The sequence below is a fragment of the Narcine bancroftii genome, chromosome 7, assembly GCF_036971445.1.
Source record: "Narcine bancroftii isolate sNarBan1 chromosome 7, sNarBan1.hap1, whole genome shotgun sequence".
NCBI classification, from domain to species: domain Eukaryota; kingdom Metazoa; phylum Chordata; class Chondrichthyes; order Torpediniformes; family Narcinidae; genus Narcine; species Narcine bancroftii.
In genome coordinates, this window is record NC_091475.1 from 54,642,255 (window position 1) to 54,662,629 (window position 20,375).

At 40.4% G+C, this 20,375-nt stretch overlaps 1 protein-coding gene and 1 pseudogene across 4 annotated transcripts in view; both read right to left on the reverse strand.

Annotated features, from left to right (window-relative positions):
• The window catches only part of LOC138738944 (interleukin-1 receptor accessory protein-like 1), a 1,251,110-nt gene that overhangs the window by 607,380 nt on the left and 623,355 nt on the right, over positions 1-20,375 (reverse strand). For all 4 annotated transcript variants that reach the window (XM_069890175.1, XM_069890174.1, XM_069890172.1 and 1 more), the window contains 2 exons: positions 8,380-8,563; positions 8,084-8,237 (listed from right to left, as the gene is read on the reverse strand). In XM_069890175.1, coding sequence (XP_069746276.1) covers positions 8,084-8,237; positions 8,380-8,563 — 338 coding nt within the window. The remainder of the gene's footprint in view (positions 1-8,083; positions 8,238-8,379; positions 8,564-20,375) is intronic.
• LOC138738945 (transcription initiation factor TFIID subunit 12 pseudogene) lies at positions 1,591-2,080 on the reverse strand (annotated as a pseudogene).

Below are 20,375 nucleotides of genomic sequence, written 5' to 3' on the forward strand. Positions count from 1 at the left end.
CAATTGTGCATTTCTTGATTAATGGACCTGTTTGGGAGAAAGAAAATTGCCATCCTTTTCTCCAACTAAATTCTTTGACATTCAGATGCATTAAAAATCAATTAAAAATGAAATAACTCAAAATAAATCAAAGCATTATGTGACAATGATTAAATATGTTAAAATAACTCCAAAGAACTGCTTCAGTTTCCTCTTTCTTCCCTGTTGTTAAACTTTCTACATTCAAATGTTTGGAATTTTGGATCAGGCGCCAGGACAAGTGGTCAGACAGGGAATGAAACGCCAACGTCTGCAGACGCTGTGATTGCAGCAACAATGCAAAAATTCTCGAGGAACTCAGCCGGTCTCACAGCATCCATAGGAGGTAAGGATGTATAACCGACGATGCGGGCCTGAGCCCTTCTTCCAGGTATGTGCAAAAAGCAGGCAGGCGCCTGAATAACATTGGTTATCTATCTTTCTCTCCTACAGACACTGCGAGACTTGCTGACTTCCTCCAGCATTTCTGTGTTTTTACCATCCCCAGATGGGGAAGGATAGTCAGAATCTAAGAATTAAGAGAATTCCTGCAAGAGTCCAAGAAATGCTAAAAATGAATGTTTCGTCTCTGTTCAAATTCAAGTCTGGTGTGTGATTTATTCTGGATGTTTTAATCCAGAATTGTTTGAGGGCAGCAGACAGGAATGAAATGCTGATATATATTTTTCCTTCCATCTGGACTGGACTTCATTATTAAAACACCTCTTCTCCTTGCATGAACTGTAACTATGAATATTTATTTATCATTTATATTAATTTTCTCTCTCCGCACTGTTGCATTTGTTTTTTTTTTCACTAAAGTACGTGTTTGACTCCAGCAGGACAGAATTCCAATGCATTTGTGTATTGTACTTGTGCGTATGACAATAAATTATCATCTTGGTTTCCCACTGGGAGCTCAATAGTACAGTAGCCTTTCTTTGATTCATTCCACACGATATCAAATTTCAGCACTTTGTCAGGACAGTGTCCTTGACCCAAACATTGTCAGCAGTTCCAATGATTTTCATTTTGCAATGAAATGAGAAGCTCTGGTGTGCACCGATGATCGTCAATGTTTAATATCGCTTGCACTTGAAAGCAAATGAAGCAGCCCATGCCTGTATTTGACAATACATGTCCTGGGCTGATAACTGGCAGTAATATTTGCACCACAAGAGTTCAAATACAGCAGATGCTTACACACAATCTCCCGATAACTATTTTTTCAAGTAATATTTTATTGGCAAAAATGGTCAACATTACCTCTGTACAAAAATATGAAAACCAACGACTTAATACTCCACCAAATCCCAATAGATCACGCTACCATTAATCAATGGCACAATTTCACATACACACGCACCATTCACTTTGTACAAGTCCTTAAACTTTGTATTCGGGAAGGAGAATCAAGCAACAAACGTGGCTACAGCGAGTTGGTACAAGTGTACAAATTATACCAGTTCATTTTCACAAAAATCACACCATCAGCCATGACAGGTTCCTCTACAAAATTGGAGGTTAGCCTGAGAATGTGATGTTCAGAACTTTGTTGTAGAAATGATCAAAACTTTACTTTTTGGTTGTTTTGCGTATTAGTGCCATTATCTGTTTATGAGTTTCTGTTGTGCAGGCCTTTTTATAAGGTCTAATTTTATCTGAACCAAATCCTCGTATCCACATATTCCACTGGCGTTCAAGATCCAACTGAACATCCTTGACTTCCAGTGTGCTTGACTTGCGGTGACGTGCGAGCTGACAAGCGGCACTCACGACACTTTCAATCAAATCACCAGCTATCTGCAAAAGCATTTCCTTCACATCTTCATCAAGTTGTTTATTTGGATCAATCTCCCGCTCCAGATCTTGAAGCTTCCTTTTGCTCAAGGCCTGATTACCTTCTGGACTCATGCATCCTCCTGAGCCTGGCATTCCAGGTATCTTTCCCACAGCAGTACTATTAGCCAATGTATTTTGAGGCGGTGCACTTTATTGAAGGAAGATTCATCAAATTTATTCAATTTGCAGGTCCAAACTGGTTCATAATCTGTTGGACTCTGGCCTTTAAATCATTAAGTTTCTCCAAATCCTGTTTCTGTTGTGGGGTACGTAGGCCAGGACCGATTATCCAGTGGAGCTGCTACTCGCCCATGACGGTGCTGCCGCTCGGCGGCACCATGTCCAGCCCGCCGAAAGCCTGAGGCCTGCGTGCCGAAGCCCAATCTCCCGATAACATTGAAGAGAGATTCATGTCCTCCCCATTTTATTAAGATGTGTTTGCTCATGAAGTAAGATTCACGAGGCCCCCACATAACCCGAGTCACAATCCAATTCCTATTATTCTCAAATATGTTCTTCTTTCCCCACAAACTATCCTACTTTCATCAGCAAAACTAAAAGGCCAAAATTGATCTCTATCTTTGTTAAAGACACTTTGATTTTCTTTTAAGACAAAACAACACATTAGAAGCCGATTCCAGCCACTGAAATCCATGCAGCCCAATTCCACCCAATTAACCTACCAACCCTGCATGTTGGGAAGGTGGGGAGGATACTGGAGCTCCCACAAAAACCTCACAGCTCACGGGAAGAACGTACAAACGCTTCACGGACAGGGCTAGATTGCCATCAGGTTGCTGGCACCATTGCCCCAACAGCTACGCTAATCCTTTCTCATCATCCTGGATGTCTCTTTTTTTTTGTTCCCTCAAGCACTTTTCACAAAATTTTGCAATATTATCTCTCCCCCCCACCCCCACCCTGTTTATTGCAAAAACTGGTTCTTGCTAATTTCTCTCAGACATTATTCAGAATCTCAGCTTTTGACTCAATCTTTTGAATCCTTCTCAGAGTGAAGATTGCACACTTTAATCACTTTGAAATCAAGTATTTCTGCTTATTAACTTGTCATTTAGTTTTAAACTTGCCCTTTTTTGAGACAAATAAAGCCAGCAGCTAATAGTCTGAATACGTCCGGGATTGTCTGACCTCGGAAGCTAAGCAGGCTCAGGACTGGTCGGTTCTGGAGGGGAGATCACCGAGGAACACCAGGTGCTGTAGGATTCTGTGGGGGGCACTGGACAAGGTGGCGACTCTCCGTCTGCCTCACGGTGGACAAAAATTAAGGAATTTCATGCTTTTTACATTCTGAATGATGTGACAATAAGAGAAACTTTACCTTTTAATTATGCAAACACCATATTATTTTTACTAAATACATTTATGCAGCATGGAACATTAGAGCACAGGAAATAGGCCCTTTGGCATATGATGTCTGCATCCAATGTGATGCCTAAATTAAACTTAATCTCTGCTGCTTGCACTTATATCATTCTATCTCCTGTATATTCAAGCACTGATCTGGAAACCTTGAGCACTGGTGTCGTTTCTGCTTCCACCATCTCTTCAGATATCCGGTTCCAGCCACCTGCCACTCCAAGCACAAAAAAATATACCCTACATCTCCCCCTCCCCCACTGCCTTTAGATGCACAGCATCTAGTACACACCTCAATTTTATAACTCTCTCTCAGGACTCCTCTGACAATACAATGATCCAGGTTACAAGATCACTTTCAATCACTATACAACGAAGAGGTGGAAAACAAGAGCATGGACCACGAAAGTGGGAGAAGGTTGGACAGGAGTCAATGTCATTGCTTCCCTCTTGTAATATCAGAAATATGAATCCACCATTGTTTTGCTCCTGGCCTGTCATCTCTGTAAGCTGTTGTGTTATTGTTACAAGAATTCAATTATAAAGGATCTATTTAGTTGGTGTGACTTGATAGAATTTCTTTAATTTCTTCCATGGCAGACTGAGCAAATAGTTGGTGGGGAGCGACACAATACGCACGACTTCTACATGTGATCACTGTAATGGGAACATGCAGAATGATGGTTCCAATTACAGATGTAATAGTCTTTCTGATCAGCTTACGTTAACAATGAATGCCATCCCTTTCAGACTTCAAGGAAGAATTTAATTCTCTGCCATAGTTCATATCTTGATTTTAGTGGATGTCCAAAAAGCATTTAAGATGTTGATGTGTTACCGACTTCAATTCAAAGCAGAATTTTATTTTTTATTTCACTGATGGCCAGACATGCAAATTTTGATTAAATGGAAAGATAATACTCCACTTACACATGCACATTGGGTAAGGGATATTATGTCTTATTTAGCTCTAGGGAAAAAAAATATAAATATGCTGTCAAGGATTCAAATGTTAAGTTCAAAAGATATGGGGCCCATTTATGGACTATTATATCATAATCTAAAGATTGTGTTGTTCTGGAACTTTGTCACTGTGTGTCACCTGACTCATACATGTCAACTTTCAACCTTGCTTAGAGGATGGGGTTTTGAAATTTATTTTCTCTTTCCTTTTTTGGGTTTTATTTTGTTGTTAAATGTTACTCCATTGTCATGGTAGTGCTCTGGATTTTCTGATCATGAGAATTAATTCTAAATATTTTTTGTCTTGAATCTTGTCTAATTAGTCTGTTTTATTGGGTAAACTGTAAAATATCAATAAAATATTTTAAAAAGAAATAATGTTCTGACTTTGCAATGCCATTTCACACTTTTCACAATGGTCATGGAGGAAGTGGTGCAGTGAAGAACAGCATTCATTGAATCAAGGTTTAAAAAAACAGCTTTGTTTCCAATTATCCATGGGGCATCCTCTCAGATTTCATGTGCGTGGGAAAAAAAAGGTAGAAATACATTGGGATACATTGAGAAAATTGTTTATAAATCAAATTAATTTTAAAGATCCTAGATTTCCAAAGTACTTTGTTAAGAAAAATGAGCCCAGTGACAGTTAGCCATGTGATATCTGGCCAACTGAGAAGTAATATTGGCTGAGACAACTAAGAGTCCATTTCACAGCTTGTATGGAGCAAGAGCCAATTTCTGCAGAGCTTTGAGGATAAATAAAACATTGCGTTGACACTCACCGATTCTACATACATTATTTCAATGAGGAATGCATAAAGTTAAAATAAAGATATCACAGGAAATCATCTGAGCATCAGAATCAAGTCAGGCATGATGAACAATTTTAACAACTCTTGCCTCAGTGCATACATTTTGAAGTCTTTTTTTTAAAAGACAGCACGGCAACAGGCCTCACCAGCTCATGAACCCATGCTGTGCAAACATACCAATTAACCTAAACCCCCATATGTTTTGAAAGGTGGGAAGGAACCAAAGCACCTGGAGGAAACCCACGCAGACATTGGGAGAACATACAAACTCCTTACAGACAGCGCTGAGATTCAAACCTTGGTTACTGGTGCTGTACAAGCATTGTGCTATCTGATGCGCTAACCATGCTGCCTTATTTTGGTTGTGATATTTGTCTATTAGACTCCTACTTACCACAAGCATGTTTCTTCAGGGGAAATGCATAATTTCTAGACCAAAGGACAAAGATATTGTCTCCCATAAATTGTTTGATTGATTATTAGCTTTCATGACAGGATAGACTTTAATTTTCTCAGCAAGCTTCCCCCGACGTTTCTAAAAATTAATTTCACATCGTCTTTTCTCTGCTGTCAAATAATTGTCCAAGTGCACGAATTTTACAAAGATGCAGTTACAGAATTGTAGCATCAACAAGACAAAAATTATGTTTGTGGTCATTTTCATAATTCAAGGACTGGAGGAGGCTGAGCGGGCAGGACAAGTGGAGAGAGCAAGGAATGACTGAATAAATTTTCCTTCTGTGCCAGAAGGTCCGACAGTTCTATCAGGTGCACACCTGCTGAGAAAAAGGGGGCAGAGTTTGCAGGTGATCTACATCCTCAGCCACATGGTTTCTTCCAGTGTGGTCCAGGACTCAAGTTTTTCCACTTATGTTTGGTCCCTGATGTTCTAACAAGGCAAAGGTTTCTCCCGACTCAAATTAACTGCAGTGAGGCCCTGATCCCGAATCACCTACCTATTATTCTCATATTTATTGAATCCTTGTCCATGTCTTTGCTACTCACAAATACTCCAGACATGTCAGAAATTCATCATGAAAAGACATTTATATTATTTGCAACAATTTTAAAATTAAAGTAAAAATAAGATATACACAGACCTAAAACAATCCAAACATTTAATTTAATTTGATCACATAAAAAATATCAACTTTCTTCCATTAATGTGCAGCAGATGGATTTCCCAGACCAACAGGTGGAAAATCAGTGGCAGGACTCACTGCCCCATTGGACTCCATGTGAAGTCCACCAGTTCAGTGCCTCGGTCTCCTACTGTGCAGAAAGAAGCCTGTGCTCTAGCCCCCACACATTTAAAGACAGATGCATGACAGCATCAGGAAATAAAGGGTCCCGTAAAGTGTGAGGAGGAGAATGTGTATTTTGATGCTGGCTAAACAAAAATACATCGATAACTCAAAATGACACAAGGATGTTCACAAATTTTCATAACAACGGGAAATACCTTTTGTTTTCTATGCACCAAAATATTTTCAATTCAAGTGAAACAATGGTGAGAAAATATGTTTAATGGATTACAGATCATGATTGATCACCAGGATTGTCCTGTAATTATATTACATTTGATTGCTTTCAAGCTTAATACATCACAAATTTTCAGATGAATATTGCTGGCAGAATGTTGAATCATTTCCCTTTCCTACATCAAAAATAATGTACAGGAATAGAAACAAACTTGTCAGAAGTCATCCAAAATATATTTTGCTTTTGAAATCCAACTGCTCATAGAACCATAGAGCACTACAGCACAAAAACAGGCCCTTTCCCCCCTTCTAGTCTGTGCCAAACCATTTTTTTTTTGCCTTGTCCCACTGACCTACAGCCAGTTCATTGCCTTCCCTACCTGTCAAACGAGAAATTTAGAATATTTGCAGTTGATTATTCTGGGGTCCTATGAATGCGGAGAGTTCACAGTGACAGCAAAGAAGGCTGGATGGAGCAATAAGAGTGGAGATGAATAATTTAAATTGCCACTTTAACAGAATCAGTCAGGTTATCAGGAAGTGAAATATAAATTTTATTACCTTAAAACTTCAGCATTGTGTACATGTACACACACACACACACACACACACACACACACACACACACACACTTAAAACAAATATGACACGTCACCCTGCAGATCTCGACAGAACAACCATTTAATTACATTGGAGACTGATCAGTGTCTTTTCCTTTATAACATTAAGTTCAATAAAGTTGCCAGGCTCTACACATCATTCTTTAAGTGGACAGTCACACTGCTTTGCTGTTCTTAATTGTCCTTGCATTCAACAAGTGAAACCATCAGTAATATTTAATGGATGCTGCTTTGAAATTAACAAGACATTTTTTTTGCTCAGCTCGAAACTCTATAGCTGTTAAAATAGTTCAAAATTCTGTCAACATTGTCATATTGATTGAATTATGAATTGCCAAATCTGTTACATTAGTGTGATCAGTAAACCTGTTTACAGTCTATGGAAAACTCCCTCGTACTTCTTTACTTTAAATTCAGGGCTTTAAATATCCAAACTGAACCATATTGGCAGAGGGCAACTGGGGAAAAGACCATAACAAATCCAAAACTGAACACTCGAACTCCCAATTGCAATGAGATCCTGTTGCGCATCATTGCAGAGCAATTTTATTCTTTGTTGCCAGCATCAAACAAGCCAACAGTCCTCTCAGACGAATACCTGGCAGGAAGCAAATAGCAGCTGTGCACCTCTCATGAGTGATACTTGAAATGGGACTTCACTTGGTATGAATAAATATCAAGTACTACTTCAAATATCTGCACTGACCCCCTGCAATGCTGTTCATGAATCTCATTTCTCAGGACTGGATTCTGAAATATGCAAGGAGATTAGAAATCCTGCTTGAAGTATCGAATATATTACAGCACGACCAAAGGTTTATCGACTTGCCAACGCGTGTTGTGCAAGAACAATTGCATAAACAGATCAGAAACCAGCTGTAACTTGCATGAACAGGTGCTTTAAAACAAAAAGAAACATCACAGTCGCAAACTGAAACCAGGAAAGAAATAGAGGAAAATCCGCACTTACCTGTCACCGTCAACTCGGTCGTTCTTCTGACCACAAAATTCCCAAACTTCAGTTCGCATGTGTAATTTCCGACGTCATCTTCTGTGACGTCATGTATTAGGAGAATGTCCCCCTTTTGGACAACAGTTGATCGCCAGGCCTTTGACTTGCATTCCTGTTCAAATACCATGCTATACTATAATAGATATTTGTGATGTCTCTCCACAGTTTTCATCTTTAACTAAGCACCATTCAAAACAAATTCTATCATTTTTTTTTGAAGATTTTAGATACAAATTAAATGGTAATCATCTTACCTTATACCATTCCACAGGCTCACTGTCCGGGAGGGTGAAGTCCTCAATGTCTGGACATGTAATCTCTTTGCTTTTACTGAGTTCAGCTTTTTCAAAGTATTTCATTCTTGCATTGTAGCAAAGGCCTGTATCATTTTCAGCAACAATCAATGACATTGACACTTTCATACAGTAGGTGGCATTTCTGCAAGAGAAATAAACACAAAAGACAACATTGAGATGATTGCATTTGGTCATTGAAATGAAATTTAAATCTTAGTTTCAGTTTATGAATAACTCCATTTTGTGGAAATTGGCGAAACTGCTTATATTACATGATGATATAAATATAAAGCAACTTCAATACAATAGATAGAATTCATTGTGTGGTAAGCCACTGTTACACCATGATTGGCTGCTATCATCTGGATACACCTCCAGAGACCAATCCTACCCATAGACCCTTGCAGGCTACCCCTTTCCTTTTGCTCTGATCAGTCAAGGAGGTGGACGGTTGTTTGATAGTGCTCCGGTCTTTAGCTATTAAAAGCCTGATTGTTTCACTACTCAGCTTTTTGTGAATTATTAATGGCACATCACATTGTGACAGAAGTTTGTTTTACTGGTGCTTCTGCTGGACCGTGGATTGTTTAAATTTTTGAGTTAAACAAGGAACCCTATTGATGTTGTCAACAAGAGCAATACACAAACATGCTAGAGAAACACCTTCATGTTTGCGTATTGCACTCGACCAGGCCCGAAATGTTGGTCACCCTTTATGGCCTATGAATTCTACATGACTCCTGAGTTTCTCCAGCATGATATATGTTTGGCATTTAATGTCATATTTATTGGGCTCTATCAAACTGGCTGTCATTAACATGTTGCTGTCACTCCACTCATGGAAAGTCCAATGGCAAATGGACCTGCCTCCAACATCCAATGACTTGCACATATGGCCCAACATCAGAATCCTCTAACCTGAGAATGGGAAGAATTTTTTCACTCTCTCTTTTGATTTTTTAAAAATTCATATTTCCATATATTGTACTTGTTAAATAACTTGACAAAAATTTTAAAAATAAGCAACTTTCATGGTTTTTGAATCAGAGATATTCAAGCCATTTGCAGAGCCTCAATAACTTTAAGAGGTGATTTCTGCACGAGCCTAACCTCTTGTTGGGGGCTGTTGGGATACTCCAGGGGAAGGTCCTCATGGGTCTGCCAGCTGACGGTCACTTACACCTTGCCCCCTGGCTCCAGGTTTGGATGACAGTGAATCATTTGAAACACACAAGGACAATTTGATCCACATTTCTGCCATCTAGAATAAAGCTCCAATGATCACCTATTAATAAGCAAAGCACACGATTTCACTTTAAAAACATATTGTGCAATAGAACAAACTCTGCTGTGAATGTGGAGTTGGCCTCCACTTTGGATTCACTAAAAGCTCTCAAGTGCTCCTTCAATACTTCACTTGAAAGTTCGCATTTTCCTCCTGTGGCTTCTCATTACTCTGTCCCCAATTCTTAATGGTTGAAAATCATGTCCAATAAGAAAACAGTCCACATAGACCTTTGTGACTCTTACCAATGACTTTCCTCAGATTCTATTTGGATGTCTGAGTGACCAGATCTCAGTGACCAACTTTCAAAACCATCTTTCTTTGTCCCTGGATGGGAAATCACATCAATGGTCGCACTTCCTCATCTCCTTTGACAAAATCCTTCACTAGTAGCCATCCAAGGGTTGTGTGGGCTGCTCTTTTATATATTGACAGAAAGACTGAAGTTACTGCCTGGATCTGTCCAACCTTTACCCACAAGCTGCCATTTTAAAGCTTCCTTCACAAACTAAACAACCTGATTTACCCTTTCATTCAAGGTGGGGTGAAAATGAGATGTAAGTTTATGTTTCCTGCCGCCACTGAGTCTAAGATATTTCCCAACTGCAGAAATATAGCCCATTATCTAAAGATGGATCTGACAACCTAAGGCTTGCAAAGACTGACCAGAATTTTCAAATGGCCTTTTTGGCTGGCAAGATCTCTGGTTGCAAATTCCAAACACAGGAAGCTGTTCAGTCCCATTCATCCATGGTCTCATGGGACATTTCCACACTCGTGTTCAACTTTGGGTCATAAATTATACAACTGGGAGAGAGCATATCTTGGAACCTTGAATTGTTCTGGGGTGAAATTGTCTCACACTGGATGACATGGTGAAGGCGAGGAGGAGGAGGAGATGTCCAAGGTAGATGACCAGGACAAATATTTTACAGAGAGAGGTGGGTGTCTGGAATGGGTTTCCAGGGGTAGTGGGCGAAACAGATACAATGGTATCTAAGACACTTCAAGATTTGTTTATTGTCATGTACGGTTAGGATAACCAGTGACCCCAGTTCGAAAATGGCACTGTCTGTAAGGAGTTCATCAGTTCTCCCCATGTCTGCATGGGTTTCTCCATGTGCTGCACTTCCCCCTCACCCTCTAGAAATACAGGGTTAATTGAATCACATAGGTATGTTTGGACACCACAGACGCATGGGTCAAAAGGGCCTGTTACTGTGCAGTATCCTTAAATTAAAAAAAAACCAAAATTTGTTGACTTTTGTTTGCTGCAAAGGAAACACAAATGTGAAGGTGATGGGCAGAAATCTAGACCCCAGAGTTTGCCTCCCATCTGTCTTGAAAGGTCCTGTTTTCTGTCTTTGGTTTGGCCATTTTTTGTAAGGGGTTTATTACATGTGAGTTGGGCGACAGGTCGCAGATGCTAATGAAAGTAAAGAGAGGAGGTGGGGGCGATTAGCGGGCTGACGGGCCGGCGCCAACGCATTTGCAAAGCATTCTGGGATTTGTAGTATTAGCTGTGCATGCGCTATACTGGCGCGGCAGCCAGCGGGCCAGCTCTAATACATATTTGATATGATCTTGCGGGCCAAATAGAATTATATCACGGGCCAAATTTGGCCTGCGGGCCTGAGTTTGACATGTGTGCAGCAGAGTTTTAGTGTGATTTGGCAATGGTCAGTGCAGACACATGGGCCATAGAATCTGTTCCTGTCCTGTACTGATATCTATAATGATTCCAGAATATATTAAATGTCTTGATGCCAGGTTAAACATTAACAAGGAAATCTCCTCCTCATTCCCTCAATGTATCAGGAATTTTCCATGTTGAAGAAACATGAGAAGCAGTATTGAAGGGATCAAGAATACAATGTATTCTAGGTGGGGAAATTCAACATTAATCATCAATGATCAAGACCACAGAATCCAAAGAACAACTTGATCCATGGTATGCCGTGACTGAATTAACGAGGGATTAATATAAGCAATCTGAGGGAAGGGAAGGTTGAGAACCACTGCTCTGGACCCAATTGTTACTGAAATATTTTGCTTGAGAAAAATTGTCATTGGCTGCACACAAGAGTCAATTAGGTATGATTATAATAGTGGTTTTCAAACTTTTTATTTCCATTCACATACCACCTTAAGCAATCCCTTACTAATCACAGAGCAACGATGGCATAGGGAATACTTAAGTGAGTGGGAATGTGAGTGGAAAGAAAAAGGTTGAGAACCACTGATCTAGATGGAAAAAAATTGCAAAATTAAAGGGTGGCACAGTTGACCTAGCAGTGAGAAGAACACCATTACAGCACCAGTGATTGGGACTGGGGTTGGAATCCTGCACTGTCTGTAAGGAGTTTGTATTTTCTCCTCACATCTGCTTGGGTTTTCCCTGGCAGCTCTGGTTTCCTCTCAATGTCCGGGGTATAGGCTAATTGGGTAGCACTGACTCATGGGCTGAAATGGCCTGTTACCTAGCTATGTCTAAATTTAAATGAAAAAAAAATGGAGAAAGACACTGGGCGTGGGCGAAATAGTCCAGAGTTGAAAGGACAGAAGGCGCGAGATGTGGATAGGCGGTAAAGGAAGAAACCAGTGGGGGGGGGGGGGGTGAGGGGAGGAATGAAGAAATATTTGGGTGAAATAGCATGAGTACAGGAGAAGGAAGAGAAGAATGGAATCTATGGAATCAGATGGGGGTGACATGAAATAATTAAATCAAAAATCAATATTCATGCCTTTAGATTTAAAACTGCTGAGGAGAAATACAATATGTTTTCCTCGAGTTGACAATTGGATTTCCTTTCCCATGAATGAGGCCCTTAAGGATAGTCATGCCACTATAGAAATGGCTGGGGGAGTGAGAATGGTTGGCCACAGTTTAGTCTCGCAGAGCATCGGCGTTCAAGGATGTGGTCACCCACTGTGCATTTGGCCTCATTGATGTACAGGGGACCCCATTGATTGGGTTGGACAATGTGCATGTAAACCTCTACCTCACCTGGAAGGTCTGCTTTTGACCCTATAGAGAGGTGAGATGGGTGATGCAGGCACACATTCTTTCTCTAGATACAAAGTGCTTCAGGGGACGGCAGGGAAGAGTAGGCATGGGAGACTTGACTTTGACTTGGGAAACAGGTTACAATCAAAATAAGTGTTTGGTTACCTAAAACTAAAGTGTGGAGAAATAGCTCTCAGAGGAGTGCGAATCTCTGAAATTCTCTGCCATTAAGGTTGGACGAGGCCAAACCATTGAAAATATTCAAGGTAGAGGTTGAAATTTGAAAAAAGTGAGGAACTAAATGAAATGGGGAACTGGTGCAGAAGGAGTTGATCGCCATGAACATATTGAATGATGGGGCAGCTTTGAGGGGCATGTTGGCGTACCCAGTCACTCGGTTCATTTTTAAATGCTTAAGACCGAACTGAGAAATTAATGAGAAATACAGGATTTATAGGATTTCCTATAAATAAGGATGTGGTTGGATGGCCATAAGGGTCTGTTACCATCCTGATTCTCTTAATTAAAAAAAAGAACAGGAATAGTTAAGAAAGTTAGGCTATGTTGTATATAAACACAAAGCATGCAGAATAGTGGCCTAAAGTTATTTAGTTTAAAGTTCAAATGGTCATCACACATTGAGAGAGGATGGAATTGATCAGATCTGTGAATGCTGGAAAAAGGACCATAAAAGTGATGAGGTGATTCAATGTTTCAGAAGAGAAGTTGGAGCTGTTCTGACATGTGTTGCGTTGAAGTCAGGTATTAGAATAATTAACAACCTTGGCTCATATATATTTGCATTTTGCAAGTGTAGCATGGATGCATGACAGATTTGTTTGATGCATTTTCACCACGTCTATGAGAAACGATTTATGAAATTTGAAAACAAAGATCAAATGAATTTCAACTGTCTTAATTTTTTTCCCCACAGAGATTAGCATGCAATTTCCTGGACACCATCCTTCATCTATTTTTACATGGTCGACACATCGTTATTCACACAATTTCATTCCGCTTTTCTTGTTGCACAAATTGGTTCCAGTTTTAGCCTTTCAATTACCCTTCACCATTTCTTTCATCACAACACTTTAACCAAATGCTGGCAGGCTATCTTTACATTGACACAAGGTCAGTCACTGCATAGTCACTAGTGATGAGCAACTTACTGCAGGCGTGCAAGGACTGTGTGACAGCCAGACCCTAACTGCTTTAACAACAGCGAGCGTGGACTTCTGGTCCATCGCGTCAGTTTCCTTGTCACATCGCATTTAAAATATGCATACTTCAGTGCCACTGCAATCTAAAAACTGGTGAAGTTTTATTTTTCCCCTCCCCAGTTACCCTTATGTGTTACCTGAGCTGTGGAGTTAATTGGCTTCAGCAGTAGAGGTTTGATCATCAAACACACTGTAGACAAAATTAGTGGAAACCAACCCTTCCCCTTACATGGTGAATTCAACCACAAAGAGCTGGCATTTGGATAAAATAACATCCAGAACAACAGATACAACTGAGAAGCACATTGAGCAGGGTCAATGCTGGATAACAAATCCCAGAACAAAATAACCAAGTTTGTAAAACACATGAGCATTACAAACACTGCTAGAGTTGGCAGTGAAAAAAAGAGGGATGCAGCATGTTTAAGATTCTATCTTTTTTTATGCAAGATCTTGAAAATAAGGGTGTGAACCGATTGATAGCAACTGTTCTCAATGCGATAAGATCACAAGATAGGCCATTCGACCCATCGAGTCTGCTCCACCATGGACTAAAATCATTCTCACATCTAGTTCCAATATCCCTTGATACCCTGATCATTTGATACCTATCAATCTTCTCCTTCAACTCCCCCAGTATTCAGACCTCTACAGCTGTGCGTGCCAACAAATTCCACAAATCCACGACCCTCTGGCTATAGCATTTTCTCCTCATCTCTGTTTTAAATGGGAACCCTCTGATTCGAAGACTGTGCCCTCTTGTCCTGGACTCACCCACCAAGGGAAGCATCTTATTCACATCTACTCTGTACAATCCTTTCAGCATTTGAAATGCTTCTGAGATCCCCTCTCATTCTTCTATACTCCAATAAATGCAGTCCATCACTATGCCTTGTAAAACAAATCCTTGCAAGTTGGGGAAGTATCTATATAATCTATTATTAAAAAACAACAAACCACTGTTTACTTTTAACCCAAGTTTTAAACAGTATCTTCAGACAATCCCATCTTTGAAAATAGAACATTAGGTACAGGAACCCCAGACATGGTGGCCAAATTGAATTAAAATTCTGGTGCCTGTGCATGATACATATTCATCTATTCCCTGTATACAGAAACCTCGTAAATGTTAATAGCACATCTTTCTCCACCATTACACCTGGCAGCCCATTTCAGGCACCTATCTCCTCAACATTGTTGCCCTGGGGAAAAAAAGATTCTGTCAACCGTATCGTTGCCTCTCATAATTTTATAAATTTCTGTCACATTTGCTCTCAGCCTCCAGAGAAACAACTCAAGTTTGTCCAACCTTTCCCCATCGTTCATACTCTTTAAGCCATGCAACATCCTGAATTTCTTCTGTACCCTTTCCAAAGGCTCTGTCACGGGGCAACCGGATTGCACACAATATTCCAAGTACAGCCCCACCAAATTTTTTTTAATATAATGCTGCAACACAATGTCCTTACTCTTACCCAGTCCGAGAACTTGTCTGATTTCCATGCAACTTATTCTCACATCAAGCAAAAAGAGTAGTATTTTGCTACTTACTTCCACTTGGCTTGGATTAAATTACAATCACTAACTATCCCACAGGCACATATTCCGGACATGGAAAATATCACACGAAGCAAACCAACCTGGTCAGAGGTAGACTGAAGAATCAATGCAAATGGAACTCCGGATCAGAAATGACCTCATGTGAGGTAGCAGGCACCTGACCCAACACAGCATCACTTTTACCAATTCATAATTAGAGAGGAATCAGAATTTATTATCATGAACAAGTCACGAAATTTGTTGTTTTGCTGCAGCGTCACAGTACAAACATTACAAAAGTAAATAAAAAGAGCACAAAAAATCCAAGTAAGGCAGTGCCTTTGGTTCATTGATCACTCATGAATCTGATGCCAGCGGGGAAGAAGCAGTCCTTGTGCCACTGAGTGTTGTCTTAAGGCTCCTGTACCTTTTTCTTAATGGTAGCAGTGAAGAGGGCGTGGCCTTGAGGATAGAGGCTGCTTTCTTAAGACACCGCCTCGTGTAGACATTCTCAATGGAGTCAAGTCTGATGTCGCAGGCCGAGTTAACAACCCTCTGCAGCTTTTTCTTGTTCTGAGATTTGGCACTTTCGTACCAGAGAGTGATACAACCAGCCAGAATCCTCTCCATGGAACACTTGCAGAAGTTTTTGAGAGTCTTCGGTGACAATACTGAGTCTTCAAATAATGCAAATTTAAATTATTTTTTTAATCCATCACGAATTGAACAATGTTTACATTACTTAATTGCAAAGATTTGCATGTGGAATTGTTATTTTAAATGGTTTTGCAAGTACAGAACAATTTATGTGAAAATTGTGGAAATGTTATCACAAAATCTGCACAAAAATCTCGTCCAATTTTCACAAAGAAGCCTGGAAAACTACAAGTAATGAAACTAACGAGCTTGAACATTAGATGACAATTCCATCAGTATACATTTTTGTCACATTAAGGAAATACTTAGAATAATATTGTTAAAAAAATGAGGTTCAGTGAGACAGAACACTGCAATCAAGCTCAGCAGATCTGGAATGAATGGCAGGATAAAAGGAGGAAATATGAAATAGACACCAGGATTTGTTCTCGAGTTACTGATCACAATTTTAAAGGTTCATATACTATTTGAAAATCTGGAGTAATCATCAAGTGAAAACACCCAGTCCTAATGCCAATGACACTGAACAGATGTCGAAGGAGCTGACGATAATTCCTGCAGCCAAGGGAGTCTATACCCAAGATGGCGGCGGCTGGGCTAGGTATCGAACCACGAGAGGATGCAGACTCTGGTGAACAGCAGACCAGTGCAGGGTCCAGAAACAGTGAGAAAAATTCCTGTTGAAAAGGAGAAGCATTAGATATTGGCCTATTAGACGGTGACTGTGACAGCAGACCAGTAAGGGCTTCACCAGCTGAAGAACCCACACAGGCTTCGGGCTGTTGGCGACTTGCAGTCGAAGGATTCACACAGGCAATGGGTGACTTACATTTGCAGAAGCGGGTTACTGGAGACTGGTTCATGGTAACCAAATATTTGATCTGCGATTCAAGAGGGTTCTGAGGATATGAAGTGCGACCAAAGGTCCTCGGACGCCGATTGTATCGGGGTGCACCCAGGTTTTAATGCTAGGGTGAGTGAGGGCATGTAAAAAAGGCCTCACAACTGCAGCTGTGCGCATGCACACCTTTTACAACCAGCGCACACACTCTTTCTCTCTCTCTCTCTCACACACACACTCGTTGAGAATCCAAATGACATGAGGTGATACGTGTTATTTCATTAGTTTACAAGCTGGCTCCATGATAAGGCATAAAACAAAGAAAAAAGGTATATCCAAATCATCAACAGGAACAATAACTAGCATTCCAGTTTCATGCTTGCCAACTTGAAAACAGTTCTTCACAAACTTTCTAGCTTCAGAATGAATTGGACCAGTTTACTTAAAACTATTTGTTCTCACTTTCGACAAAAGGTTTCTAGATACTGAAGGGAAAAGGTCAAGAAGTCCTGGTCCAAGTGTAGAGATTAGCAGCCATAATCCAACATTTAAAGACAGGGATTTGAGGAGAGAAGTCGGGGAATACTTCCTCAGACAGAAAACAGTGGGCATTTGAGTCTCCCTTCCAGCCTATGTTAAACAGGAAATCGCAACTCCAAATACAATATTAAAACTATGTTTACAAAACAGAGATAGAAATGAAGATTTTTTTTAAATGCACATTTATTTTATGCGATTTAAAACAAAAATGGGAATTTTCCAGTGAAAAGTCACCAATAGCAGATGAAGACTGCAGGAACAAAACTAACTGCAAATTGAGAATCTCCTACAAAATCTCCAGGCAAAATTGTAAGTACTGGCAATGAAGTGAGGAAGGAAAGGATGACTATAACGCGACAACAGGGTTCCAGGGCTAGCCCTACCATTAGGCCAACTAGGCAGCCGCCTTGGACGCAGACCTCAGAAGGTTGCTGTTGAAAAGAGCAAATTGTTCCCCGCAGTTCAGGTAGGCCAAGGGGAGGGTTTAGCCTTCAGAGTCAGGCATCGGGAGCTCTGGTCACTGGAGCGCGGAGCTCCTGATGCCGGACTCCAAACCCTCCCCCCCCGGGGGGGCGGCCTACACCAGAGCTCCCAACTCTTGTCCAACCGGCCTACGGTGGTCAGTGGAGAGCTCGCCATATAACACGATCTTGGGAAGGCGATGGTCCTCCATTCTGGAGACATGACCTACCTAGCGTAGTTGGATCTTCAGCAGTGTGGATTCGATGCTGTCGGCCTCTGCCATCTCAAGTACTTCGATGTTGGAGATGAAGTCACTCCAATGAATGTTGAGGATGGAGCGGAGACAACGCTGGTGGAAGTGTTCTAGGAGCCGTAGGTGATGTCGGTAAAGGACCCATGATTCGGAGCAGAACAGGAGTGTGGGTATGACAACGGCTCTGTATACTTATCTTTGTGAGGTTTTTCAGTTGGTTGTTTTTCCAGACTCTTTTGTGTAGTCTTCCAAAGGCGCTATTTGCCTTGGCGAGTCTGTTGTCTATCTCATTGTCGATCCTTGCATCTGATGAAATGGTGCAGCCGAGATAGGTAAACTGGTTGACCGTTTTGAGTTTTGTGTGCCCGATGGAGATGTGGGGGGGGCTGGTAGTCATGGTGGGGAGCTGGCTGATGGAGGACCTCAGTTTTCTTCAGGCTGACTTCCAGGCCAAACATTTTGGCAGTTTCCGCAAAGCAGGACGTCAAGCGCTGAAGAGCTGTCTCTGAATGGGCAACTAAAGCGGCATTATCTGCAAAGAGTATTTGGCTGCTTGAATAAGTGAGATATTTGCACTTATTGTTCCAAATTTTTCTAAATTTTTCTAACATTGATTGCAGAAATTTATTAACACTTTTATCAAGGAAAGTTGCTTGGTCAATGACTATCTTCTTTTTTTAGAGGATCATAATTAAGGAGACGATGAACCAAACAGATTTAAGACCAAAATGCTCTGGGGTAACTTGTTAAGGATAGCTCAGGACAGGAACTAGCTTGTTTCAAATTGCAGAATAACTGTCAATATTCATAGATGAGAAATAAAAATATATAAATTCTTAAAAAAAATCAATTCAGCAATTACTCTAGGCTATTTTTGTCCCAACTCCCAACTCCAGTAATCTGGCATCTGCCCTGAACTCTGGCCCTGTCTATATGCAGCCTACACATTCTCCCTGTGACCATGTGAGCTCCCTCTGGATGCTTTAATTTCCTCTTGAATCTCAAAGGTCTGGGCAGTTTGATTATTGGCCATTGCTGTTGTGGGTAAATGAGTTGTTGAATTTTGGTTGGGGAGAAGAATTATGGAAATATGGGAAAATTGGAAAAAAAGGGAATAAAAATGGCTCCAGGAAAGTCAGAGCAAACTTGATGGGCCAAAGGGGGATTTTCATCTTGCATCATTCTTGTGGGAAAAAAATGGACATTGGAAGGTAGGTCGACTTAAAGTTATGTGAAGTGAAAGATTTTAATGTTGCATTGTCCTTGATGGAGGTCTGCATCCAACTGAGTGCCCCTCAGTTCAAAATTATTTGTGCGTCAAAAGATTTTCTTTTGTATTTGAGAAAGATGATCAAAGCTTGATGTATTACTTATTCTTGGAATTTAAAACAAACTTAGCAGTTTCAAGTTTTGTGCTTTTCAAAAAAACATCTGTTTTTGAAAATTGAAGTTGGTGATTTTTTTTTGGGGGGGGGAAGGGGTACAATTGTTGGCCTGGCCTCGGGCACAAAATAGTCTAGCCCCAGCCCTGCTCTGTCAGCATCTTAAACTGAAGTCTAAATAATAAGATGCAACAGGCTTTGCAAGGAATTCTCTTTGTATATTTCATTGCTCCTTTTTTTTTGGCAATTTCGCTGCGTCCTGTAATACTCCTGAAGGCCTGGCCAATTTGATAGAATGAACAACAACGTTACCTTGATTCAAAACAAAATATAGTTTTGCATTTTTCATCATAAAAATGCAAAAAAGGCATTATAACCTCTGAGGAAATGTCTTGCAGCTTAGTGACGGACAGCGGGGAAGGAGGCAGGCTATGAAAAAAAATCTGACTTTTCCAACACCACATCTAGAAAATCTTTGGCCTCAATGTTTGAGGGAGTTAAATCCCTTGGCTTAAAACGGAATCAAATCTTCCTCACCCAAGAATGGACTTTTATTAAATATACCATTAATTCTAATATTTTTAAAAATCAAATTAAAAAATATCCAAGGTCATGTTTAATTATTGAATACATAAAATAAAAGCTGCAAAGGATTATCCCAGTGTCAAAATGATCATTTACGCATGAAGTCCACTACATACCTGCTGGTTTGTTGTCTTTCTTTCTGAGAGGGGTTGAGTAGAGCAGTTATGTCTTTCTTTCAGTGAT